Source organism: Pipra filicauda, unplaced genomic scaffold (genome assembly GCF_003945595.2).
Source record: "Pipra filicauda isolate LSUMZ 115617 unplaced genomic scaffold, ASM394559v2 scaffold100_size2392355_pilon, whole genome shotgun sequence".
Lineage (NCBI taxonomy): Eukaryota > Metazoa > Chordata > Aves > Passeriformes > Pipridae > Pipra > Pipra filicauda.
Window position 1 is genome coordinate 825,458 of NW_024103441.1, and position 26,651 is coordinate 852,108.

General features: G+C 43.7%; 1 protein-coding gene and 1 long non-coding RNA gene across 13 annotated transcripts in view; one reads left to right on the top strand and one right to left on the bottom strand.

The window, feature by feature from the left end:
- The window catches only part of LOC113998547, a 63,745-nt gene that overhangs the window by 4,001 nt on the left and 33,093 nt on the right, over nucleotides 1-26,651 (top strand). For all 4 annotated transcript variants that reach the window (XR_005563737.1, XR_005563751.1, XR_005563743.1 and 1 more), the window contains exons 2-3: nucleotides 5,104-5,213; nucleotides 13,956-14,045. This is a non-coding gene — a long non-coding RNA (uncharacterized LOC113998547). The remainder of the gene's footprint in view (nucleotides 1-5,103; nucleotides 5,214-13,955; nucleotides 14,046-26,651) is intronic.
- Nucleotides 1,714-26,651, bottom strand: part of LOC113998543 (spermatid perinuclear RNA binding protein) — a 59,269-nt gene continuing 34,331 nt past the window's right edge. For 3 of the 9 annotated variants that reach the window (XM_039381492.1, XM_039381537.1, XM_039381468.1), the window contains exons 8-18: nucleotides 26,442-26,553; nucleotides 25,775-25,872; nucleotides 25,233-25,344; nucleotides 24,431-24,523; nucleotides 23,351-23,550; nucleotides 21,226-21,384; nucleotides 20,321-20,455; nucleotides 19,747-19,887; nucleotides 19,086-19,209; nucleotides 17,226-17,270; nucleotides 1,714-12,117 (exon numbers count right to left, since the gene is read on the bottom strand). In XM_039381492.1, the coding sequence (XP_039237426.1) occupies nucleotides 12,023-12,117; nucleotides 17,226-17,270; nucleotides 19,086-19,209; nucleotides 19,747-19,887; nucleotides 20,321-20,455; nucleotides 21,226-21,384; nucleotides 23,351-23,550; nucleotides 24,431-24,523; nucleotides 25,233-25,344; nucleotides 25,775-25,872; nucleotides 26,442-26,553 (1,314 nt within the window). In that variant the 3' untranslated portion in view covers nucleotides 1,714-12,022. Of the gene's footprint in view, nucleotides 12,118-14,295; nucleotides 14,743-17,225; nucleotides 17,271-18,585; nucleotides 18,810-19,085; nucleotides 19,210-19,746; nucleotides 19,888-20,320; nucleotides 20,456-21,225; nucleotides 21,385-23,350; nucleotides 23,551-24,430; nucleotides 24,524-25,232; nucleotides 25,345-25,774; nucleotides 25,873-26,441; nucleotides 26,554-26,651 lie in introns of those variants that run through there. The other 6 variants (XM_027741381.2, XM_027741379.2, XR_005563602.1 and 3 more) reach the window with 5 other exon arrangements.

The following is a 26,651-nucleotide window of genomic DNA, read 5'->3' on the forward strand; positions in this document are numbered from 1 at the left end:
TTTTTTTCCTGCTTCCTGTGTAATCACTTTTCCAAGGTGATGTTGGTTGCAGCAAGGTAAACTGGGCATCCTGCTTGTTAAGCAGATGGTTCCTTCTGCATGGATCCCTTCAGTGCCGTGCCAGCAAGGGATGGGGTTGGAGTGGTCAAGCAGTGTTGGGGAGGGCCTGAAAATGCTGAAGGAGCTTTCTGCTGCAGATTTCACTGTGTGCATTCACGTGCAGATTCCTAGTGAGAGGCACTGCAGGTTACCCAGAGAAAGTAGATGGATGTGGGTGTATGTTGGTTTGGAGGGGTGAGGGGAGGTCAAGGGGCCACAGCTCACAGTTTCCCTGTTCTCCCAAGCAAGACACCCTGTCACTGCCTGGGCAAACTGAGCTTAGCTACAGCAGGGCAGGAATATAGCTGTGGGAGATGTCAGGCATTTTCACAGTGAACAAAGAAGGATGTGCCAACCTCCTTTATCAATCCAGCCCCAGTATTGTGTGACTCCTGGGCATCACTCCCTTGTCAGCCCCTCTTCCATTCCTGCCAGGCCACAGAATGCCCGCCAGCTCCTGGAGTGGGCCCAGCTCGTTCCACTGACCAGCAGTTGCCAGGCTGCTGCTGAAGAGCTGTTGGCCTTCTCAGCACCTCCGAGATGATAATCCCAAGGGAGCTTTCGGAATGGCCTCTTGGTAAACCTGCTGACAGTAGGCATGTGCATAGGTTGGCATTATGCTGATACAGAAGGTAAAACTTCAGTTTCAGCCAAGTGTTAATGATGTTTTCTTAACTGCCTGTTCAATTCTTTGTGGATCTTACTTGCTAAATATTTGATACAGCTCTGAATTTTAAGAGATGTGTTGGTCTCTCAGTTCTCTGTGCGTAACTGACTTGTTTGCAGCACACCAGCAGACCGGGCTGGCTGCACACTGTCCTGTCGAGGGAGTCTCACACCAAGTCCTGGGCCAGTCATCACGTATGCTGAGCTGTGGGATTTCAGACATCTCATTTTATTAAAAGCATTCTCTGTTATAGTCAGCTTACAACACTTTTTAATCCTTAAGTTTGATCTCTTCTAAATTTTATTAATGACCTCTGCACTCAGACTTTAATTCAGCATTTCAAGACTGGAAAATAGACTTCTAAGAACAGTAAGAGTATATGTTAAATGTCTTCTCTAGCTTCCCTTCAAGAGTAAAACTGGGTTCTGTAACTCTAGACACTTGGACATACTTTGTATATTCCAGGATAAGAAAAAAGTTTGAGAGAACCTTACTTGTTCTTTGTACAGGGAGTTCATCTTTTTAGAAAATAGACATCCAGTGTTTCTAATTAGCTAAATACTAGGAATTGCCCAGTTTTTTTCCCTTCCTGGCTAATCTCATCACAGCCTTCTCTGGGCTTTTCTGTAACTGCTTCCAAGGCAAACCCCAGAGGTAGTTGTGTGCAGCAGCCCTTGCGCAGTTGCAGTCCTGTGTGCTCTGTTCACTCTCACCTCCGTGAAGGAATGCATTCTGCTTGGTCCAGCATAAATGTGTCTTCTGTTTACATCTCCATCTCTGCTAACACTGCAGCCTTCAGAAGCCTGTCTCCCCTTTCTGCTGAGCCTGTTACCTGACTCAGACTCAGGTTCATGGACCTCTGTGGTTTGGCTTCCCAGGCTTCAGAAATCCCTTAAAGCCAGTTCCCTCTCTGTAACCAAACCCCCAACCCAATCATTAGGCCGTGATTCCTGTTTGCAGAGATAAGCCTTTATTGGAGCTATTGGAAGCAATGGGACATGGTTCTGGTTTCTATACAGAGAAGTCTGTAGCACTGGGTTACAATCAGTGGCAAATGACCCGAGGTTACAGTGCAGATCTGTTGTGTACAGTCAGGAACAGTGGTGGCGTACAAACCACGGCACAGAAGCCAAATGAAGCCGAGTGGACGGTACAGCAGCACGGAAGGAAGCAGCTGAATGTACAGAGAGCATTCCCTTGACATTTGCAGGCTTTTTTGGCTAGTGAGTAGAGACAGCTCAATTTAAAATTCAGTGTGCAGTTATTTTTCTTCCCACTCAACTGCTTCCAAATTAAGAAGATTTGGATGTTCAGATCACATTTTTAATGCTATAAATAGCTATGGTTGTTGCCAAATTACTTTATTTGAAATTTCTTTATTTAGATCATAGTCAGGAATAGTTCCATCATCATTGTTCTTTACTGATTACAAATTGGGAGAAAACTGAAGGATTTTCAAAGTGGTCTGTAATTAGACCACAAGGATCTCTTGTACTTCATTTGGAAGTTTAATTCTGGGTAACTTCTTTTGATAGAGATTTATTGGGAAGAAAGATTGAATTGTCTACCATATTACTCATTTGTGGAATTCATTCATAGTACTTCAGGTTTAGATAGTTTAAAGGTCATACTTCTTTGTATTCAATCCATATCCAATCTTAGTGTAAAAATAAACACTCCATCCTCTATGGATAAATAAATCCATCTGTTGGCTGCAGGTCAGACCTTTATTGGTGAAAGAGATTTAGAAAAATAGATCTTTTCTTTAACGTTTACTATGCTGACCCACAAAGGAAAAGTGAAATTCATTCAAGTCTAGAAACAGAAATACAGTACAAGTGATTTATAGAATTGCATTCCCTCTCTCTACAAACTTGCTGAGCATGAAACACTGCCCCAAAGCACTGCCTCTGTCTTTTCCTTGTCTTGGAGAAGGAATTGTCATCAGAGAAGTCACATCATACTGCACTGCCAGATTTCCTGTCAGAAGGGCTCTGCCTCCTGAGGAGTCTTTGCTTAGGAATTATTTAGATGGATGGATGGTGGTGGTTTGGGTTATACAAAGGTGATGATATTTTAACCCAAATTAGCAGCAATTTTAATTGATTTGATTGATGGTGATTTTTGGTGGGTGAAAGCTCAACCATTAAAAAAAAAAAAGCCTATGACTGGATTTGGAAAACGACAGCCTTTCCTCAAAATCTCCACTTCCAAGCCTGCTTCCCATCGATGTCCTCCTCAGCAAGGGGCTGGTACGTTTGGCAGCACAGGTTTCATGCTCAACTTTGTCACTGAGAGCTAGACAGGACTTTAAAAAGCACACAGCCCACTGGGACTTGCTCTGCTGTAGTACTTCAGTGCTTTTGAGAGCCCCCACCCCAGCAGTGTTGCTCTCTGAGAAGTGCAAGTGTCCCAGCCTGGCTCTGGGGCAGCTGGAGGACGGTGACATTCCGCAGTGGAAGCAGTAGTTAAGCACCAGTTACTGGCCCCTGCAGAGGCTCAAGAGAACAGAATTGCTTCGCAGAGAGCTGGTCGGCCTAAAAAGCTTAGTCAGTTGGATCAATAAATATTGACTTAGGGTTAGGATTAGAAATAAGACACTGCACCTTGGAACTGGAAGACAGAGTCAACTTCCTCCCTTTTCTGTCCAAAAGGAGACTGGCTCCAAAATGTTTGTCCTTAAGGACCTTTGTGATGCCTGACACGTAACTCACTAAGCGCGTGTGAATGTACCTGTCCCTTTGGCAGGGAACACTGAATGTATGACTGGACAAAGCTTTGAGGCTTTTTTCTGTGATATTTTTTGTTTTAACCATCTGCTCTGTGCCATGTTGTCCCTGAAGGCGTGTTTACCCACTCCTAAATTATGCAGCATTGCCCAGAGAATGGCTCTGTAGTTGAACATGCTCTCTGCAGTACAGCCTCCCTTTTCCTCCAGTGGACGTGGATTTCCATGCGATAGATGTTATTAGAAAACTACACTTGTCTTTATCCTGTTATTTTTGAGCAGGGAAGCAGTGATATGAATTTGAAAACACAGGAAATAATCTGTACAGCAAATCAGAATTTTCATAATTAAATTCATATGATCACTAACTCTTCAAAAGCTGTACTGCTCTGAATGCTGTTCTCCAGCCCACCATTACTCTCCTTTGAGCAGTATCACTTTCCATCTGCTCAGAAACAGTTCTTTGTGGAAATAATGAAAGAAGAATAAATACTGCCTCTCCTACACTGACTCTGTGAGTTTACAGGACGCCCTTACAGAACTCCCTCAGTTCTGTTGGGAGTGCAGCAATACACACATTTTGGTATGCATAGATCAGTAAATTGTAGCAGTGCCAGCAGTAAAACAAAACTCGCCAAGATGTCCTGTTCCTCTTAATTAAGCTTGATTTATATGTGCCTGTTGACTTAAGATGTGGTTAGTGTCCACTGCTGGGATGATGCAGTACCCTGAGTAACTTTGTATTGATTATGCTTACACAAGCTTGTGCTTTTCCAAGAACGCAGAAATGGAGCACAAAGAAAATAAAGTATATCAGGTTGTTTCCATGGAACACTGTTAATCTATTCATAGCAGCTTTGAAGTATGAAGTTAAAACTTACCTTCTGCTCTACTCCCTTCGAAACAGATGAGTGCTATGATTAACTCCCCTTTAGCTTAAAAAACAGAAGTGGATAGAATGTCAAAATACGTTTTGCTGGTAAGATGAACCTACTTTGTCATAACTAGTTACACCAATATTGGTGACCTGGTACATTACAACAGGTGGTTGTGGGAGCAGTGCCTGCTCTCCCTTGTTGCCTTGCTCCTTTTTGTAAAGGTAGCTTGTCTAGAATACTCTGGGCACTCTAGAAATAACTAACTAGTATTCCTTTAGGGGGAAATTACTATTATTCCTTTCCCTCCCAAAATTCAGTTGCATGCTCTATACACTGCCTGCAGCTGCCTCCTTATTTTGGGTAGGGTTGCATCAGGAAAAAGAATTTGATGATTGGATTTCTCGTGTTCCTCCTCTGGAAAACCTGCAATCCTGGACTCATTTCTGAACAGAAAAAAAAATTAATCTCCTGTAGCAACATCACTATCAGCTTTTAGCTGTATGGATAGCTTAAACCTCTTATTTCTTACTAACTATTGAAAAAGCAATACCGTCTGCCCCTGCTTTTAGAACACTAAAGCTGCTGGTTTTCCACAGCAGACATAAACCACAGACTCTCTTAATGGACTTGGAAAAAGCAGTGCAACTTTCCCTCCAGCTTCCTATCTATGATCTCTACCTGAGACTGGAGAAAGACGTTCTACTTCCATGTTTCTCTCTGTCTCGCCGCAGTCCGTTCTGCCAGGACCAGAAGCGTTCAGAAATGGTGTGTTCGAGCAGGAGCTGCACTACACCTCATGAACTGCAGAGCAGCATAAGGCAGCTGGAGCTTCTACATCCAGGTAAGAGGCAGGAATGAGGCTGAAGTTTAATCAGTTAAAAATGAATTGCGACTCTTACTCATTCCAGCTCCCCTGTACTAATGAGTGAAGGACAGCCAGTTACATTCAATTAATGCCTTTTAAAATTAAGTGTTATTTGTTCTAGTAGAGATAACAGTCCAGAGGTTTTCACAACATGCACTTCAGGCTGGTGAGAAAACATTTTGATGTTGTTTACTTACACAGCATAGAAGAGACTGTAGCTTTAATTATCTTATTGCCCCAAACCTTTGAAGTTAGAAATCAGATAAATTCAGTCTCTGTGGTTAAAATTTTTATATGCTCTTACATTCTTACAACTCTAATTTATTGGTAGATTATTAATTAAACATGGAAGAGTACTCTCCCCCTGAGAAGGCTTCAGTCTGTGCAAGAGTTTCTGTAGACTAGGCTTGATGGGTTCTTTTCAAGTATTACTACTAAACTACCTGTGGTATAGTATATATGACCTTAAATTGTACAGCGTTAAGGCACCAAATACAAGATAAAACAACATCTAAATTCAGAGATCTGCTTTAGAACTGCACATCCCCACACACCACTTTTGGACATTCAGCTCCTCGTAAAAATCAAGGTAAAACACGTGGTCTGAATGTTTCATGCAGTCACAGGAATTGGAGAAAATCCCCACTTTATTTAAGTCTTACTGTGTGATGACCTTTTCTCTTACCTAACTCCTACCACTCACAGTGGAGCACTGCCTTGCCTGCACAGCATCAGACAGGCCTGGCAGAAAGAGCACCCTTTCTCCTAAGAGACCCTGGAGAGAGGAACAGGCAGATGTGTCCTACTTGTGCTTTTATGTTATCTCACACGGCAGCTACAAACCAACAAGTGAATCAGTCCCATTATTGTGAGCAGGATGGGAAGAAGGAAGATGTGTCAGGAGCTGTAGGATACCTGGACATAAATAAGTGTGGATTTAGATGACACAAATAAAGCTAGGGAGACATAACTCTGGAGTTAAGTAATGAAACAGCTTCATGGTAACAATTCTTTTAATGCCAAATACTTCACTACTGGCTTATGTGGATGGTGTTGCAAAGAAAGGGCAGGGGAACCTGCTGCCATGGTCCATAGGGCCAGGACTTCTGTGCCCAGTTTCTCCCATGAATTGCTCTACAATGACTTGAGCAGAATTTCCTCTGAGAGTGGAATGAACCCAATGAGCCCTTAGACAAGCTGTCTCCTGTTGTATAGACAGCAGATTCAACTACACTGTCCCTTTGCTTTGCTTTAAACAAGTCAATAAAGTGTCTCATTTTTCACTAGATTATTCAGCAGGAAGCCCGAGAGGGTCTGTGTGCTGAACACTGGAGCCGAGTTACTGTTTTTTGAGACAGAGCAGTCCTTCCTAACAGAGCTCCTCAGTGAGCCCAGCACAGAGCTCATTTTCATTCTTTTGATGCCAGAGAGGGGAGGTCTTAGGCAGCTTCACGACTGAGAACAACAGTCTGAACTTCATGTTTACACATCCCATCATGTATCCAAAGGAATCTGCAGCCACAGAGTTCTTGTGCTGTTTCCCAGAGCCACCGGAAATAGGAGCTGTTTTTGTAAGCTGCTTCTGTGACTTGGAACTCAGGGAAGCTGGGACATAGTTTTCCCTTGATTGAGTAACAGGCAGCTGTCTACTGAGAATTTAGCTAAAGGCGAGAAGTTCTAATACCGAGTGAGCATATCTTGGCACACCAAGCACAAGAGGAGAGGGAAACCTGCCATTTTGTCTGAGTAAAGACTGAAGTACTGTCTTGTCTGCCTGCTCTTCATCTGTACAGATCTGGAGAGATGTTCAGGAATCCCACCTCTAGACTGGCTCTCAGAAGTGCAGATGCAGAATTACAAATGAAGCAAGGGACACTTCATTTCAGGGAATTGGTGACTGAAAAGACAGGGACTGCCAGGCTCACTCTCCTGGGGCATTGCTGGGACTGGATCAGGGATGGCACGTTAAAGCTGCTCACATTTATTGCTGTTGTGGAGATTAAGAAATGACAAGAGTTTGATGTTCCATAGCTGAACAGCCAACATATAGGAGATTTTTTTTTCCTAGACTAGCTGAAAAATCTCCGTGCACCTCCTCCTGTATTTTCTACTTCCTAATAATCTGAGGACCTTGTTGTCAGGGAAATTATTCTCAGTAGCTCAATGAAAGCAAAAAGCCTCAATTTTAGATTTGTGCACTTTTTCCCAATTAAGTTCTTTCAGGGGCTTGAGGGCACAGTCCTCTATTGAGTATGACACACTTTAAATCTTTTTTTCCTACTAGAAGGCAAGTGTTCTCAAAGAAAGAATCCTTGTCTCCAGAGATCAGAGATCCTGGACTAGTTTTCAGATCTTTGTAAATGAGTAGAAATAGTCCCCTGGCACATGAATAAGTTGAAATATTTGTAGCAAAACTAGTTTCTTTGAAGTGCTTCATAGTCTGGTTAAAAGTTTTTAAGAATCTAGACACTTCTGTGTAACAGTTGCATCATTTGAGAGAATCATCTATTTACTGGGATACCAGAAGGTGATCAGGAAGGGCAGGGCAGGAGGACAGAGTACAGGAGCAAAGGTATTTAACAGCAGAGAAAGTTGTGGCAGCAGCATTTACAGCACATTAAATGGGAGCCATGACAATTGCTGAATCATCTAATTAGCTCACACTGGCTACATGACAGCAAATTAGACAGATTAGGAACCACCTACCCAGGCACTAAATTGCCTTTGTGAGGGTTGGATTGGGCACTGTGTCCAACAGAAATTGCTTGGGCAACCGAGGCCGCGTGTTCCACATTCCCTTCATGAGCATGGGCTGGCCTCCCTCCATCCACCTGGCACCACGCCCAGGAATAAGGTCACCATGTTCCAAGTCCTGAATGTGTGCTTGGGGAAGACAGCAAGCACTGGCAGAGAGAGGACACGATGGCAGGAAGCATCACAGCCCATGCTTTGAGCCAGCCAAGCCCTCCAAACCAGTCTGGTTACTCTAAAACCTCCTCTAGTTAGAACGTGGCTGGAGGAATCTCCTGTTGCTGGCAAAGTAGGACTGAAGCAGACCCCCAGAGCTCACAGATGTTACTCCAAAGTCAATAGCAGTGCCATTCACCTCCAGTACAGATAACAGATCAAACAGGTCAGTTCCTTATTGTAAATCTCCAGCTTCTTTTAATCCTTTAAGTGCCAGACACCATCTCCCAAAATACACACGATCATCTGGTTAGCTAAAACTAGCGTTGAGGTGGGTAGTGTACAGGCACAGACTTTCCCTGGTCTCCTATTTATAGATGTACTAATTGAAAGGAACTTCTTCAGAATTCTTTTCCATGAACCAGAAATTCAAACTGTGAAATAACGTTTGTGCTTCCCTGGGAAGGTGCTGCGGAATGGGCAGCGGTCCTGGCAGCTGCACAGAGCACAGGGACCCGGGGGCACGTGTTTGGCTGCTGGGCACACACAGAAGTACAAAGGAGCCCTAATGCAGACCTCCAACCTCGCAGCAGAGGCACTTCGAACCACGCTGCTGTGAGGAGGCTTTTCAGAGGAAACCCACAAGCATTGTGCAAAAAAGAGTTTCTAGGTCTGCCTTGGCAAAACATGCTTGTTGCAACACTGATGAAGCAGATGTTACCCAAATTACTCATCAGATAATAGCCTGATACTTCAGTTAGGTTAAAACCTACTGATAGAATTTCGCTGCTCTCTCAAATGCCAGAGCATCAGGAGGCACTTACAAGCCTACTCTGTGACCCTTCAATACATGGGGCTATTTTGCTCAGTGAGAGGGGTTCCCAGGCAATCCTGCATTCTTGGGTCTGATCTCTGATTCCAAGTGGCTGCAGAACCCAGGATTCAGGAGTCTTAAGTACCCTGTTTCACATGTCAGGAAAAGGTTCTCTCTGACTGTGAAGGGAGGCAGCACAGGCAAGGGGACATTTCAGACATAAGTACTGCATTACAAACAACAGTGTTTTAGAGAAATTTAGAGAAAAAAGATCTAACAAAGAATTAAAAAAAAACCAGCAGGAGAGTGGAGTACTTAGGATTGCAAGAGTTAAAAGGATGATGGCAGAAAAACAGGGAAATTCAGTCAGAGCAATTCTGATGGAAAGAAACACAGATGGATTAAGCTGCCAAGCACAGTCCATGAAGAAGCAAATCAAATGAGAGTCGGCAAGATGTTTATTATCAGTCCTTGAACTGGACAGTGCTTGTCAGGCTGACAGCAGTTAGGAAAGGAATACTCAGGAGAAGTTCATTATAATGCACCTTAATGCATCTAAACTCCTGTCTGAAGGAGGCCCAGCAGCTGCTGCTCTGGGATCAGCTGCTGCTCTGGGATCAGCTGCTGCTCTGGGATCAGCACTGCCGGGCCGGGCCGGATGAAAAATGAGCCCAGTTTTAAGGGAATGTCAGACCCAGCCCCGAGTTTGTACCTGGAAGATAACAGATGGAAACCTGCACCCCTGAGCGGGAAGGACGTTCTGATGGCTCACCAGCTGTCCTGCAAGTGTCAGTGAAGGGGTTTGTGCTGCCAGGGCCAGCCCCTGCAACAGCTCCTCAAGTTCAGTTCCCCAGGTGCCACCTGCGAGCTCAGGTTCCTGCCCACAGGAGCAGCAGCTCTTTATCAGCCTGTGAATTCTGTGCACATGTCCTGAGCTATGGATAACCTACACACACAGTCATTTAGTGAATCTGATGGCTCAGTATTAAAATCAAACACAGTTTATATTTGCTCTTGAATTTTGATGCAGATAGTCTGTACCAAGTCTGCTCGATACTGTTATAAACTGTGATCAGTCACAGGGTTTATGTTTTAATCACTGAATTGAGACCCTAAAATGCTGCTACATCGTCATCAACTTGCTCCCTTTTGCTTTTTTATTTTTTAAGCATTTTTATATAAAAAGAGTTGTTTCCAGCAACTTCAAGTTCTGCAAGTACTGCACTTCTGCAGTTCTGTACTATGCAACTTTGCATAACGCAAGGTTTAAAAGGCAAATAAAAAAAATAGTATTTTAAAACTACACATATCATGTGCACCAATGGGTCATAATCCAAACCCATTTTAATCCAAGTAAAATGTGTTAAAACATTTAGTACAGAACTGAAAACAATTATTTATGGATGGCTGTATCCTGATTTCCAGCTGTAGAAAACCACAGCTAAGCAAATGATTCACGCAGAGATAAATCCCTGCCTGCCTGCCCTCCTCCCCTCCTCTGCACCCGCGGGAGGGAAGCAAACTTGGCTGCTTCCTGAATTAATTTGGCCTAATGTAATTTGATCTCTGCAGATTTTAACTGTAATATCATCAAAGTCCTTCCTTCTTAATTTGGAGTTTAGCTTGAATAGTTTAGGGAAATAATTTCTCTCGTTACCAGTTCGTTAGTGTCACCCATCCCACATCCCCAGAACCAAGGGGTGGCCTTCAGAGCCTGGCTTTGGTACCTACCCAGAGGTATCCCCAGGGATGCAGGGAATGCAGTGCCTGACAGAGCAGTATCAGTACAGCTTTCTATGCTACACAAGAGAAAAATATTTGAAGGAGAACAGTCTGTTGATAAATCCAAACAATTTCTTAAAAGCGTTAGGTAATATTTTCTCTCTTAACTGGGGGTATTTGAATTGGGCTTGAGAAATACAAAGTTGGGATTCAGACCTATGTATTACCTCTTCAAACACCAAGTTAAACAAGACATAATAAAAACACGCCATATACAAGATTGTCACAGATATATGAGATTCTTAGAAAAAAAGCAATAAAAATATTCTTTAAGCTGAAAATAAAATCTCTTACCTTTTATATCAGGATCTCAGCTTACAGTCACTACATTTCTGCTTATTTTATACAAGTGCATATGGCTATGAAGGTCCGGAGAGAATGAGAATAAAGTGGAATTAACCTGCTGAAAACTGCTTAGAAGTCTTAAGCTGCAACATATAGATGTTCCAATACCATTTAAAAAAACATTCACCTTTCAATTATTGCTGATTGACAATCTCAAAGTATCAACATACAAATATTCAAGAGGAAAAAAACCTCTGTAAATTTAGAGCAGCAAAGTTTTTTGAACTGGATGTTTCCCAAATGCTGTGTTTTCCTATCATTTGGTGATGGTTTTTAAGAGACACAAAAGCAATCCACTTGACTTTCCAGTTTAGGCCTACCCTTTTTGTGCCTCATATCAATGATGTGGGGAAGAGAGAGAGAGAAGATATCATTTAGTTACATTTTGGAAAAAAATATATATTCTGTTTTTTTCTTCTACCTTTTTTTGCTACATTTCATGTCTGCTGACATGCACAATGGTACAAAGCACTGCTGCTTCAGGAGGGACCATTGCACGGCTCTGTAGCAACTTGGATAGGAGACATGCAAATACAGCAGAGTATTAAAATCCGGAGGGACTTCAGGAGTGGAAGTCCAGGCAGATGTCACTGCTTGAAGCAGCACTCGGCCCGGATTGTGCCTTGGTTTGGTGGTTGGTTTCCCCCCCCGACACACCAGTCTTTCCCTTTCAGTGTAAAGAAATAACCAGAAGTATATACACATCTATTGCTATGTACCCAAAGAGAGGACTGTGGCTTGGACTAAGTATTGCTTTTTGTTACATGGAGCAAAGTTCAAGAAGTGAGAAAAACACTTTAAAAAAAAAAAAAAAAGAAAAAAAGGAAAAAAGCTCAGATTCCATGTCTGAAGTTGAGAAACCTCAAAACGAGCCACGTTTTTTCTTGCTTTTAAGACATGTACAAAATGCCATTTGGAGCCACACAACCTGATGGTTCTAGAAGTCAGAGAAGAAATCTTGAGGGCCCAAGTGAATAATAAAAGGTGCGATGCTGAGAGGCTGGCAATAGGGACTGTCAATGAAAAAACCACCTACAGTGGGAGAAGAGCAGAGAAGCAAAAACCTCACGTTAATTGCTGAGACTGGCTGAGGCTAAAGCTCCATTTAAATTTCTCTGCTCTTTCAGCTGCAAGTGGAATTTTCATTGTAAAATGGGCACTTTGAATTCTTTGAAGGTATTGAAACATCTAACACTTCCAAGGTTACCACTTTCTAAACAAAGAACTGACAGCTCATTCATATTTTCAGTAAAGCAGAGAAATGTAAAATATGCAGCAAGGGGGCAAGTTTACAATGTGGTTAGTAACTCCCAACAAATGACAAAAAGTAAAAAATGACTTCTATAAATCGTCTGAAATGACTGCCATCATGTTGGAAAAGAGCATAGCGCCCTTCTTGTCTTTGAAATAAGAACAAGTTTTTGGCTTACGAATGTTCATGGTATAGAATTGGTTCGCAGAATATTTTGTTTGAAATTTTACAAAGCTGGGGATTCAGGAAAAAAAAAAAAAAAGAAACTACAAACAGTTGCCAATTAGGGGAACTCCAAAAGGAGGGGAGGGGGGGGGAAGTGTGTGGAGGAAAGATTCCTTTAATGAATATTTGATTAACAAAAATGGGCTCTGATCAGCCATGCTTTTTCTGCTCCGTGATGGCTTCCTTTCATCCATAGGCCAGCAAACCAGATCAGTGATTTCTGAGCACCTCAATTTGGGTCCACCCCCAGGCCCTGCTCTGCTCCCGCTGCCGCGGGGGGACACGCCAGGCTCACCCCTCCTGGCCAGGAATCTACGTCTTATTAAAGTACCACCAGCACCAAGGGCGGGAGAGCTCCGGCAGAAGGAAACCCAGTGAAATGGAAACACATTCCTAAGCACAAATACTTAGCTTAAGAATAACAGCTGCAGTTAATTCCAAGGAAAGCAGCTTGTTCTGTAAGCCACCCCTTATTCAGCTTTTCTAATATTTCTTTCCCTCTAAAGGGGGTGTGGGGGAGGAGGAACTTTACGTTGCTTTAAGCACTGGTTTTACACCCTTGTCACATACAAAGCTCCCCCTGCCTCAGCAGCAGAGTCTGTTAGAGAACAGGGGATAAAGGCAAATCTTTGGAAGAGCAGGAACTAAAGCCAACCTATGGAAAAGCAACGGGTGAGGGCTGAGGAGAGAGTGCAACCAACAACGCTGCTGATTCGTGGGGTGATACCTTAATAAAGACCACTGGAATCCCTCATCAGAGCCCACAGCAGTCCACAATCCATGGAGACTCCAACCGTGGAGCTGGGGCCTGTCCTGGAATTTCAGACAGGTGCACACACTCCTCATGGAAAAGAGGATTCTTTGGGTTTGAGCACCGACTCTTAGAAAGTACTGGCCTATGGCTGAAGTGTGTCACTTTTCACAGCAGCACTCAACAAGAACTGGGACAATTAAATAGCAAGTTTTCATGGGGACCTTGTTGCTGCTTTAGATTCTTATAAATGTAAGGGGGAAAAGGAGAACCTTTGGTTTAATACACAATTGACAACTAAAATGCTTTCTGTAGAAATGGTGGATGGAAAATCAAGGGTGGGCAGACAATCTCAAAAGTGAAGAAGGCCACAAGAACAAGTGCAATTTTTTTTTTCTTTTTTTTCCTCTTTTTTTTGGTAAAAACGGAAAAGAAAGGAAAAGAAGCAGCTTTTGAGCTCTGAAGAACCTGATTGTAACATTAGTGTGTCCTTTCTCTGGGCAATACGGGAGTAGTGTGTCCCTGGAATTGCATAACAAATCCTTCTGTGGGAACTTCCTTTGTTTAATACTTGTTTCACAGAATGCAGCCTTCTACAGAGACAGCCTAAGATTAATTCCCTTTGTTTTGTTTGTTTTTCAGCATTTTGTGTACGAGTGAAAAGTCTTCTTGGATAATTAAGACTGTGTCTAAAGTCACAGTTACAGTATGCTGATCTATAAGGAAACTCAGGTACTGATGCTTAACTATAAAAAATAAGATAAAACAATATTTTAACCCAGATTTTACTAAGTTTATTACACACCATAATATTTACAAAGTTAAATGTTAACTGTAAAGTTTCTATCATGTGGGTTTGTTTTTTTTTTTTTAATTTTTATTTTTGTTTTTTAAAGAACTATGCCCTGCATTTAATAACCCTACAGCAAGTACAGGTCATTAACTGAGTCTGTGTGACTGCATTAGGAAACAGGCAGTACTCTTGTGTTACAACAAAACAGTTTATTTGTGATCAGTGTTTTATATTCTATACATCCTTCACAAATTTAATTTTACATAATCGGATACTTCATTTAAAACGTAAGATTTAAGCTTCTAGTTCTTCCCTATAACAGAAGGCTGGTATAAGTTATTTGAAAATGAGGTAACATTTCACAGAACATTTTTTTCAAGTTTTAGAGAACTAAATTTGCATTTTGTTAAAATCAAAAAGTAGGAAAAAGATGTTTCTTTACAAATGACTTTGCTCAAGTATGTGTTCAAAGAAAACAGGATAAAAAGGCTTTTTTTTCTTCTAACATTCTGTACTGTACTGTGTTGTTCAATCAATAGGAATTAGCTTCTGCCATTTGCTAAAAGAATGAGTAGTGGGGAACGGGGTAAGTTGGGAATTTCATAACTGGTAACAGAACCATTCTCTTGGGTAAACCTACAGAGAGAAGAAAGGGAGAGGACTCCAAATAAGTTCAGCAATCCAAGAAAGTCAGATAAGAGCTTACAGTAGTGTTCTCATTAACCTTTTCCAGATCAGTCAGTCAATGGGATTTCAGGGTGCAGAGTCCCGTGAACAGTAACACTTCACCACTTTGCACTATTTCAGACAGATGGTTGGCTTAAAGTCTGCTTTTAGTTTTGTCCTGGTGTTTGGTAAAATTAAAGGAAGTGATATTCTCAAAAGCAGAAGCTCTACTTCATGGTCTTTATGGTAATTAATCTCTACTAGCTCGTTCTGAGTTCATTTCACAGGCCAGTTGCAACTGCAGATATTCTAGACAGGCACTGCTGTGCATAAAATACAACTCACAGGGAAACTGTTCAGCAGTTTTGATCAGCATCCAGGTAGGTCAGCCAAAAATCAAGCACCTACAGTAAATTCTGCATCTGCTTCCTTATTCTGCATTCCCTCTCCTGTATTGAAGTGGCAAATCTGGAAAGATTAACATCTGCCTGATTTCATGATTATTTTAGAGTTCTTGTGGCCTCACAAACTTCTGCACAATTAAACGTTTGTTTGGTGTTTTAATCTTGCCTATTTAAATTCTAGTATTTAACCTATGTATCCATTTAGAAATCACAAAGCAGCAACAGCAGGTATTCCAGAGCACCAGATGATCAAAGTGAAGTTTCCCAACATGCAACAGCTTACAAAGGCAAAGAGACATGTTTACCTTACAGCCAAAAAGCATTATCCCAGAACTTCGCATCACAATCATAAGACATTAAGAACAGAAACTCTTTATGTGAAAAATGGGGGCATCCAATTCCACAACGCTTTGAAGTCAGTGGTATGTCACATATACACAGCTAAGTGCTTAAAATCCAGCTCCCAAAATAGGCAAAAAGAGGAAAAATCCCACAAAACAGAAGGAATGAATGAAAAAAGCAAGAAAAGCTGCAAGGAAATTTGGTAACAGTTGCATTCCTGTCTGCAGCAGGGAAAGGATTCCACATGTCACAGTGTGTCACTGCTTGTAAAAATACAGACATGCAGATGCCACTCATCCTGGTTATCCTCTGAGACTGTTGCTTGGAAAGAACCAAGGGGATTTTTTAAAAATCCATACCCTAAACTAAATTTCCTTTCATTTTTCCCTGAGGAAACATGTAGCTGTTCCTTGTGTGATGCACCACAAAGGACAACACTCCATGGGACAGCCCTGCTGCCAGCTGCCCTTCTGTCAGAGCACGTGGCCAGTCAGCAGGTCTAAAACTGGAGAGGTTTGCTCCAGTTTTGAGAGGAGAATTCCACACTGAGTGCAGCCCGTGGGCCCATCCTCCATCCCCTTTCAGTACAGAATTGGACCAGCTGGTCCCAGTCAGGCAAAACAAACACTTTCCATAAAGCAGCAGCATTCTTCCCTTCTTAGAGCTTGTACTGTTGTAAAAGTCATGAAATCAACATTTCAAAATATTCTGAACTTTTATAATAGTATCAGGGGAGTTGGCATTGCCCAAGTGACACAGATTTGGGAGGAATAAGCACTGCAAATGCTAAAAAGCCAAAGTTTCCCATAGGAAAAAGTGCAGGCCTTGAAAAGTGCTGGCCATTTGAGCAGCAGGCTGTGAGCAGTCCCTGCCATGGGACAGGCTGCTGGGACTGGTTCTGGGGGCTCAGTTGTGTGTGCCAGGACATATCACTGACTCCAAACTGCTCTGCTCCCATTGCCACATAAACCTCATTCAAAGTAACCAAAAGGGCCGGTTAGAGGAATGCATTGTTAGTCCAGCGTCAAACAAGCCAGTGGGGAGGGAGAAGCCAAGTTAAGAAAAACCCTTCCATCACAGCTCTCTGGTCATCAGCTCATTTTACAATCTCCACGAAACCAGTGCTTTGCCAGCCTAATATCACACGTTTCATAGTAAAAAGCATTGTGGCAAATGACCATGTCCTGGCTGCCTTCAGTCTGATCACTAACAGTCCAAGCAACCCAAACCCATCCTGTTGTCCCAAGCAGTGGTGGTTTAGCCTGTGGGGGTGTATTTGCCCATAGCTTTCACAGAGTTGACAGCATTAAGGGAGATTTGTCCACAAGCCACTTACACTTGGGGACAAACATTTCACCAATGTTACTGTAATGCCACTTAGCTAAATGTGGGTCAGAGATGCTGAAATAGGCCCTTCGGTAGTCTTTGAATGGAGCATGGGTTGGCTGTAAAAAGTAAGGGAACTACTTCCACTGGGTTCCAGTATAAAGGGAACAGGCAATTAGAACAAGCAGTCCTTCCACAGACCAGGCAAAGCAGAGGCAAAAAGCTACTCCAACCAAAAAAGAACCACAAGGTTATGGCATAAGAGTGTTTTGTCATGGTTTAAGAGCTTTAATCTCTCTGAGTTTCTCCTGGCCCTGGCACCCGTGGACGGCCCCCCCTGTAGTGCCCGGGCTCGGGGTGTTACTGACAGTGTGTACCTACCGTAGGCTGGCGCCGCTGTGCTGTACCCATACGGTGCTCCATAGCCTGCAGGGAAACACAGACAGGGGTCAGGCACACCTGCACCCTGCAGGGCACTGCAGCAAAGACAGACACCAACACCTGGAAGTGCTGTGGAAAGCACCAACATCCTGTGCAGTGGCCTGAAGAACAAGCTACTCTGGGACTTCCTCAAGCCTCAGCATCAAATTCCCTATTTCCTTTCCTCAGCATTTTCTTTTCAGCTGAATCCCTCAAGTCTGCACTGTCAGAGCACAGAGTTGGCATGACCCAGACATCCCGTATTTGCTTATGTGCTTCCTAAAACACAAGTGCAGTCTATGCAGAGAACAGTCATTTTCCTAAATTTTCATTATAAAGAGGGGAGTGCTGGATGCCTGTGACAAATGCTACATCCCCATTGGTAAAGCTCCTGTGAATTTTGCTTTCTCTGCCATTTCACGCAGACAAAGTTCCCCAGAGGACACCTGAACACCTCCACATAAACAGAGCAGGATCGTTTTCCCCCAGAGAGCAAAGTGTGACTGGAGCGAGACAAAAAGCAACAGAGATAACACCAACATTGGTCACTACATCTCAGTGGTTCATGGAGGCTCTACGGGGGTTTTTTCTGTTGAGATTGCTTGTGTCATCACAAAAAGCAAGAGATTTCTGACAAGAATAGAGGATGGAGAGAAATAATCTGTGAAGGCCAAGGCCAATAAAAGCTTAACTGCAGCAACTGGGAAATTAAACTTATTTCTGGAGTAATTCCACACTGGCAAGAAGCATGCCCCTGGCAGGTTAAAGTGTCTCATAAATGACTCCTCAGGCAGACAGACAGTTCCAAAAACAATGTTAACAGCCATTAAAAATGAATTACTGGTTTTTAATATTTAAAATGACATGACCATACAGGAACAATGAAGACGGCAGGCTGCTGACTGTGCCAGGAAGGAAGGCTCCCAAACAACAGGGCTGTGCTGTTGGCACACTGAGCTGCTGGAGGGTGTAATTAGTGCTCATGCTGTAATCTGAAAACCTGAGCATGAGGAATGTAAGTGTTATTTTCTGGAAGCTACTGGATTTGCTTTGACTAAGGCATCTTCAACATCTCATTCTTACAAATCTGTGGTTCTTAAAACAAGTGAAAACAATGTCTGGATTCCCCTCCCTGTCATCTGCAAACCTTAGGCATGTTGTAGAGTCACAAAGAAAATGCACTTTGAAAAGTAAGGGGAAGGAGAAAGTGTCCGTTTTGTTAACTTTTTCTTGGTTAAATGTGAAATGGGAACGAGAAGCCTTTGGACTTCCAAAGCAGTTTCTGCTATCAGAACAATGCATGACTCCACATCAGCCAGAGTATGAACAGAAATTCCTTTATTTTTGGCCACCACAGAAGCTACTGATAGATGCTTCCAGGTGCAGTTCATTTAGAAAGTTTCTGGGAGCTCAGGGACTCTGGAGCCTCCCGACTTCATGTCCACAAGGGTTTCTTGGGAAGGCCACTCCTAATGCTAAACAGCACATGATCCAGGAGGTTCTTAGGTAGGAAGAGAGTTTTGGGAATTGTGCCATGGCAGTGAACTATGAAGAAGACAAATCATAAAATAATAAAGCCAGGAAAGCCATTATGCCCATAGCTGTGCTCTGTGCACACCAAGCTTCAAGTTGTACACTCATTTTAAAGGACACGCACCGCCAGCTTTCCATCTCTTTGATTTATTTAGAGCCCCATGAATTCTGCCTTCTGCTTCATCTCAGATGATTAAAGAAATCACTTACACAGGTGACTGACACACATGAAAAAGAATGCCCTGGCAGACAAAAATTAAAGTATCAGCTCTGAGTGTGGTGCCTTACCTGGTGTTATGTATCCAGTAGCAGCAGCTGCCCCGACAAATGCCCCTCGTGTTAAAGCACCTCGTCCTCTGCCTCGAACAGCCTGGACTGCTGCAGAAACAGCTGTATTGACAACCCCTTTAGTCTGCCCAGAGTGACAAAAAATAGCAATTCAGAGAGTGAAAGTGTTGCTGGAATACAAAGCCACCTGCATTAAATGACCCCTTTCAGAGAGCTCTTTAACATGCCAGATGTGCCAGGCTGGCTGGGCGCGGGCTGGAGCAGTCTGTGCTGGAGGCTGTGACTGACAGGAACACAGCAGGCCCCTTGCCTGGGCACTGACCGCAGAGCCCAGCAGTTCCCTCACCCACACCCCCTTATTTACCTCACATTTGGTCAGCACTGAACACCACTGGCTTCTGACCCTCTCTCTGCTGCTCCTCCCTGCTCTTTTCCCACCTCCTTACAAGCTTCCTCTCCTCGACCTACAGCACTGTCTTGGCTTCTGTCTTACCCTCCTGAACCCACTGCAGCAGGCCAGGATTTCACCCCAAAGACAAACAACCACCTCACAACAACAGCAGCCTGTGTTAACCTTACTTTACTAGAATGCTGCCTCCTGTATCAAAAAACAATCCAGAGCTGGGATAACAGAGTCCAAAAAGCAAGTAACAATTCTTACCTGAGGAAGAATTTTCTTCTTCTTGTTGTTTGCTGCATTAGGCCCAGAAAACAGTTTTTCAAGTGCTGCTAATGCAGCACTTGCTTTTGCTACCTTCTTGTTTGGGCCTGCACCTCTGAACTTCTGCCCATCTACTTCTACCTGAAAATTGAGACATGAGTTTATGCCTGGTATTGATCTCTGGGAATACCATACTGCACCCACTGGGCTGAGGTGCCACCCACAGAGAACCTGAGGAGGAAAAAATCCTCTTGTGTTTTATGTGACAAATTTCCATTCATTCTAGATATGAAGCTGGTAAAGGATACCAGGGTTATCCTGGGAACTAGTGTATCCCATATTCTGGGAATCTGGAAACCACAAGTGCAATTCAGAGAGGAGCAGTATCTGTTGGATACTGGATTTAGCCCATCCCCTGGAGCCTTCCTTGACAGGAATCCCGTGAGGCTCCCCTCGATTTCATCAATGCCTTACAGACCAACATCCTTGCCTGCACTATACCCTGAACTGCAGCAGCAAGGGGCTCTGACCCATGGTAATAAACCCCCCCCAACTGCAGCTCTGCTGCACTCACCTCCATCACAAAGCGCTTGTCGTGGCTCCCCCCGGTCTCAGAGATGAGCTCGTACTTGAGACCTCTTCTCTTTTCATTGAGCTCCATCACCGGGTTTTTGCCACTTGCTGTGAGTATGGGACCCTGAGTTCTTACCTAGAGAGACATTCAGGGTGTTACTTTAGAGCCTTTATCTCTTCAAAAGGCGGCCAAAGCTGCGCAGACCTGTATCCCAGGTAACACTGCCTTGGCTGCAGCAAGACGTGCTGTGCTGGCAGAGCACGTGGGAAGTCTCTGAAGAAGGGCAGGAGGACAGACAATGGTGTCAAAGAAGTCACAGCCGTTTGTTGGCGAGGGCAGTGTCCTCATGGCCCGGTCTGGTGCCTGCACAACCTGAACTTGGAACTACAACCCTGAGAGAATGCAGAGCTGAAGGTGGGGCCGTGGTGTCAAGTTCCTTGAAAGGGAAGGCTTTATCACCGAGAGGACAGACTGGCCTTCCCAACCCTGCACACGTCTCTGCTCTGTCTAATTACGGCCTGGCACTGCCCAGCTCTGACTGAAGGAGTCTCATACCCCGAGTCACGTGTTCAGCAGAAATATCTGTTACTGTCTGGAGAGCAAGGAAGGTAAAGCTGAGATCTCAGCACACCAGCGGATCAGCCTGCAATGGAATGCTCTCAGCCTCGGTTACAAACAGGGCAGTTGGGTTTAAAACACCCCCTTTCCCTGGAAATTTCTCAGTGGACTAAACATGTATGTGATTTGAGTTATCCATGATAACACACTCTCTGGAAATTAAGTGTCTCCCAAGTGAAAAAATTCATGTTTTAATATCTTGACAAGAACAGGAAAAAAACCCAGTAAAAAGCAAAAACCCAAAGCCCACATCTCTCTGTCACTTGTACCTTCCAGGCAATCCTCACCTCTAGGGTAGCAGAGGTGTCCGCTGTGGAATTTCCAGTATTATTGCTTGAGATTGAAGACGTAGTTTCATTTTTACCTTCAGTATCTGATTTTTCATCAGAACTCACACACTCCGCATCTGCATCAAAACCAGTGGGATACCCCATGGCTTGTAAAACCTACAACAAAGCCCCAGGAAATGAACTGTGACAGAGGCAGCGGGACAGGAACAAATACAAAGCTGATCACAACACCAAAAAACATCCACCATACACTTAATACAAGCAGATTGCTTAGAATGGTAGTTTTCTCCTATTTGAAATGGAGATAACCATTTCAATGGATATCAGTGGGGAATACAGTATCAATGGGGAAAATAATTTCAGGTTTCCAAAAGTGGAATCAACACAAACAAGAATTTTAGTCTCAAAGATAGCAATTACTCATGAGCATCATACGCATCTCGAGAATTCCTTGTAAAATAAGAGATTAAAGACACTGTTTAAAAGCCCAGTCACACATGATGTTTCCCCTCTCTGTGTCTATGGACAGATCAGGAGATGGACTGTGGGGCAAACAAGGCAAACAGTCTTGTGAGTATTAAAACCTTGTACAAGATGGTACTTCTGGAGTTCAGTTCCTTCAAAAACATGCTCCACTAGCAAGGCCAGCCTCTCCCTTCACCAGCTTCCTGACCCAGCCGTGCAGAGCTACCAGGCTAAAGGAATTTGAGAAGAACCTGAAGCCCTGCTGAAAATTTAGTCCCAAGAACAAAGTCTGCAAAAATCACTTTGTTCCAACCCTCAGCTGAGAACTGCACAGGTAACCCCAGGCTCAGCTCCCATGCCATCGGGGAACATCTGGCTGCATTTTCAGGGCTTCTACATTTTAAAGAGGTCAGATTAGAAAGTGAAATGGTCACATTATTCCCTCTTATAAGAGTGGGAAGGCAGGGCCTGGATCTGCTAGGAAAGGAAAGAAAGAAAAACAGCAAGTCTCTACCACACCACCCATTTCCTCTTGGCTTGAATCGTGGATGTTTTGATGTGTAAATTTAGAGAAAACGGAGCTGGGTCGGCACCAGCACAGATCTGGCTGATGCAGAGAGGTTCAAGGGCAGAGCAGTCACAGATTTTCAGGGCAAGTGGGTTTTTTGGGCCTTTTTTTTAACAATTGCAGGGAGGGAGGCAAAATAAAAAGAATAAGGCAGAAGGTCTGGAAGGACACACATGCAGAGAGCTACTTTTCCTGGAGGAACAACACATGCCCTCAGATACTTCTGGACACTTTGAACTTGAAAGCACATAGGACAATGGGATTTTGAAAACTGAAGTCAAAGGAAAGCAGAAAGTTGCCAGATGAAGCTTCTGAAAAGGAAATTCTTGTTCAAAACAAAACAAAGCACAGAACACAGATGGGCCTGTTCCTGTCAGAGCTGCAAGTTCTGTTAACAGAGGTTCTTTCACAGAACCACTTAGGTTAGAAAAGACCTGTAAGATCATCGAATCCAACCATTGGTTACCCCAGCCCTGCCAAGCCCCCACTGAACCACGTCCCCAAGCACCACATGTGGGAGATGCTCACACTGGGTGTTCCAGTCTGCCACTGCTGTCATGTAGAGCACCCCCAAGAAGAACAGCAGGTTGACTCGTCCCAGAATGAGACCACAGTCCTAGTGGAAATTTGACTGGAGACCCATCATTTACATCCACTGCTCCTCCCAGTACACAAAGGTACTCTTTCAGACACTGAGGCCAGGAAACAACTCCATCTTTCCAGGTGCTCACAAGCCAGGAATGGACAGAAGGAAGGGGAGAAAGAGGGAGCCACCAGCATGCTGTTTCCAAACCAACATAGGAAGGAATAGAACAGAACTCAACTGAATCCCCCCATCCAGGACTTGACCACCACATTCAGTCCATTGCAACGTGAGCTGACCTGCAGAGCCCTGGGAAGTTCTGCCCCCCGACAGCACAAAACCAGTGATGCTCTTTGAACCATGCCCAGCCATGTTTAAAGCACAAAGAAAGCACCTCAGCTTCATCCAATGTTTTTTGATTTTGAGGTTTCATATTACTAGTTCTATCCACATTTCATACTCTGTCCCAAGATCTGGGGTTAGCAGATTACTTGAGGCTGCCTTACCTTCACTGCCACATGGAGCTTGGCTGTTTTCTTAGAAGGTCCTGATGCTTCATAAGTCGTACCATCAACATCTACAGACATTGTGAAGACTGGGGCATGGACTGGACCAGACTGTGACAGCAGCTTATACTGAAGCCCTGGCCTGATTTGGTTCAGCCTCATCAGAGCATTCATGAGATCTATTGCTTTACTATCTAGTACTAGTACAAGATAGTAGAAAGGGTGGGGGAAGGAGGGGGAAGGAAAATGAACAAAACAAGATGAACAGAAAAATGAAACAGTTTGCATTTCAGTGCCTTCTGTTTGTATCAAGGAGCAAAACCACCCCTTGGCCTCTCAGAGGTTGAGGAGAGCCATAAGGCTTTAATAAGATTAATTATATCATTTAATATAAACTATAATATTTAATATAAACTATATTATTTAATAAGTCTAATTTGGGGTAGCAACTATAATTACCCGGTTTTTATATTAACACAACTCTTTTGCAGCTAGCTGTACTCTTCCTGGCTGCTATAAAAGGAGTAACAAGTTTTATAGGTAGTGGGGAACAAGGTCCAGAGCTGGCACCCAGGTAGCACAATGCAAATGGCCCCCAGAAGGACTGGATCCCAGCAATGCTGAGAGACTTCCAGTCTGTGCCTATATGCAACATTAACGTTTTGTAGATCAAACATTTTATTTTTTTTTTTGTGGGAGGTCTTGGGAGACCAAGAAGGGTAATAATGCAGAGTCCAATCTTCACTCAGCAAAGTCAGTGCAGTACTTTGAAAAACCCACAGTATAGGGACATTATCAATAAAATCCCTCAGCTGCTTGGACAACTTCAATTCTAGTGTAACTTGATGGGTAATCCCAGTTAAAAATGCAAATCATTCAGTTAGTAAAACATGTCAGGGGAAATTCAGATGCACAGTAAGAGATGTGTTTGACATTCCAAATGCGGGGTGATAGAGACAACATCTTTTTGTTCCAAAGACTTTTTCACATGCTCTACCACACCAACACAGAGAAGCTTTTAAAGCAGCTCCCCCTGTACAATAGATCTTTGAAAACAGAATGGAGAAGTGCTGCACTTACTTTTCCTCAGATTACGCTTCATCTTTTTATTTGGATCCTTGTCATCCCCGACACTGTCTTCAAAGGGTCTCTTCAGAGCAGACGAGCCTGTACCTGGGGTATAAAGTTCCTTGTAATATGGATATGCCATTAGAAAAACAACATTCCACAGCAGGAGTCTGATTAGTCCCACACGGTTCCTTGCTTGTTTATAGTGACAAGAGCTCATCCATCAGTCACAGCTCTCTTATTGCTGCACAGAAGCCAATATTGGTTTACTGCTCAGTGCACCAGGCCAGGCAGGATGTCTGTGGCCAATACCAGGTGGGAGACAAGCCCTGCAAACCTGCAGGGCTGTTTTCCACAGTTACTCTTAAGGCAAGAACTTCACTAGTATTGTTTTTACAAAAAATACAAGTGGAAATTTATTCTTATTAGATGTATATTGTTTTCTAGGAAGAATCCTTGGGTAATTCTTATTATGGACACTCATTATATGCTTCTGACAGTTTACAGTCTTTACTTCCCAGCATAAGAATCAAACACTGCTTCTGCTCTTTGGATGCCAAAGGCCTTCCTGGTTAAAGAAATTCATCAGCTATATTGTAGCAGTACCCCTACTCCTCTCTTGGTATTTCTAGAGAACAGAAATTCCAGATTTTCTCCTAACTATGAAATATTTGTAAAAAACATCACCCCACATATAACACCAAGAAAAGCCTCTACTTCACATTCACAGCACATAACTCAGGAACTTCACCCATTCTAAATTAACCCCTAGATTACTGCCCAATCAGTGATTTTTGGAACAAATGATACCTACCTTCTTTGTCAGTAACTGACCAGGAATATTTCTGAAATGACTTATTGGATGGGAGGGGATCCATTTCCAACACCTTATAGATCTGCCCAAAGGCTGATAGTCTGAGGGCATGCTGCAGGGGGAGAGGAGAAACAGGGGTTACATCCCAGCAGGACTGCACATCAGCTGGCCAAGTTTGTAGATAAGTCTGTAGACACAAACCCCCTCCTCTGAGGAGGCAGCTTCTCCAGCTGGGGAGAATGGCACTGTCCAAAAACGTGCAACTGGTTAATTCCTGGCACACAGGGTGCAGGGGCACCTCCCTGAGGGGAGCCCACCCAGGGCTCTGTGCCACGGGCACCGAGGTGGGATGTGAGCAGGGCACAGGCATCCCACTGCCTGAGGGGACTCACACACACTGAACTCCTGCACTCCTGAACTGGGGTTAACCTGGCCAGGGTAGCACCCCACAGGAACTGCCAGGACTGCCATGGAATAAGTTCCCCTGGCAGAGGAGAACTGAGCCGCTCTCCCTGCTGCAGTCCATCTGCAGGGTGTCCTACCTGGGCACTGTGTGTAATGGCTTCTTTTTGCTGCACTGTCATGTCAGACAAAGCATCCGTGGGCTCGCGCTCGCAGGGGTCGTGCAGACCCGGCCCTCCTGGCGGGGAGAGAGAGGCAGAGGGATTACTGGGAGGAAAGAGAAGCAGTATGGAAACAGGGGCTGACAGGGAATGCTGAAGGCTGGCACTGGCTGCTGCAGAGAGGGGAGCACACCTTCTCCAGCAGGGAGTCAGACCTCGTACAGAGCAAGCTGACCCCGAGGTTTTAATCCTTGCAGTACTGGCCAGAGAATTTAGCAGGGTAACGCTGCACGTGTGTGATAACATGAACTGAAAGCAGTAGGTTTAAAAATAAAAAAAATCCAAATAATTTGGACAGCTACATAGTCTATTTATTTGTAACCTCTTAATGAGATCGGGGTTAATTTACACACATTCCTTTCGTCCCCCATTAACCTCTCCTGCAGTGGCCAGTACTCATTCACACAGTGACCACCACGCAACCTCCTTTTTTTTTATTTTAATTTTATACAAGAAACCATTAGTTTCACTCTACAGCAGATTCAGAGTTCAAGGCAGGCATTTCTCATCTAATCCTACAGCAAGAGCTAAATTTAAAGCTGGCTGATCAACCCCTTGTGTTCCTGGAGTTCATTTGGCCCCTTACCGGGAAGCAGAATTCCAGATGCCAAACACTCCATGACTCGTCGCAACGCTTCCCCAGCGCCCAAAGGTCTATTACAAGTACCTATAGATTTTTCACATATAAGCTCGAGTGGCTAGAAGACATTAAATTACGATTAGTATGGACACAAGGGTAACTGTGACTGCAGTTAAATATGGAGGGGCAGAGGGGAAGAACATTCACATCAGGTGA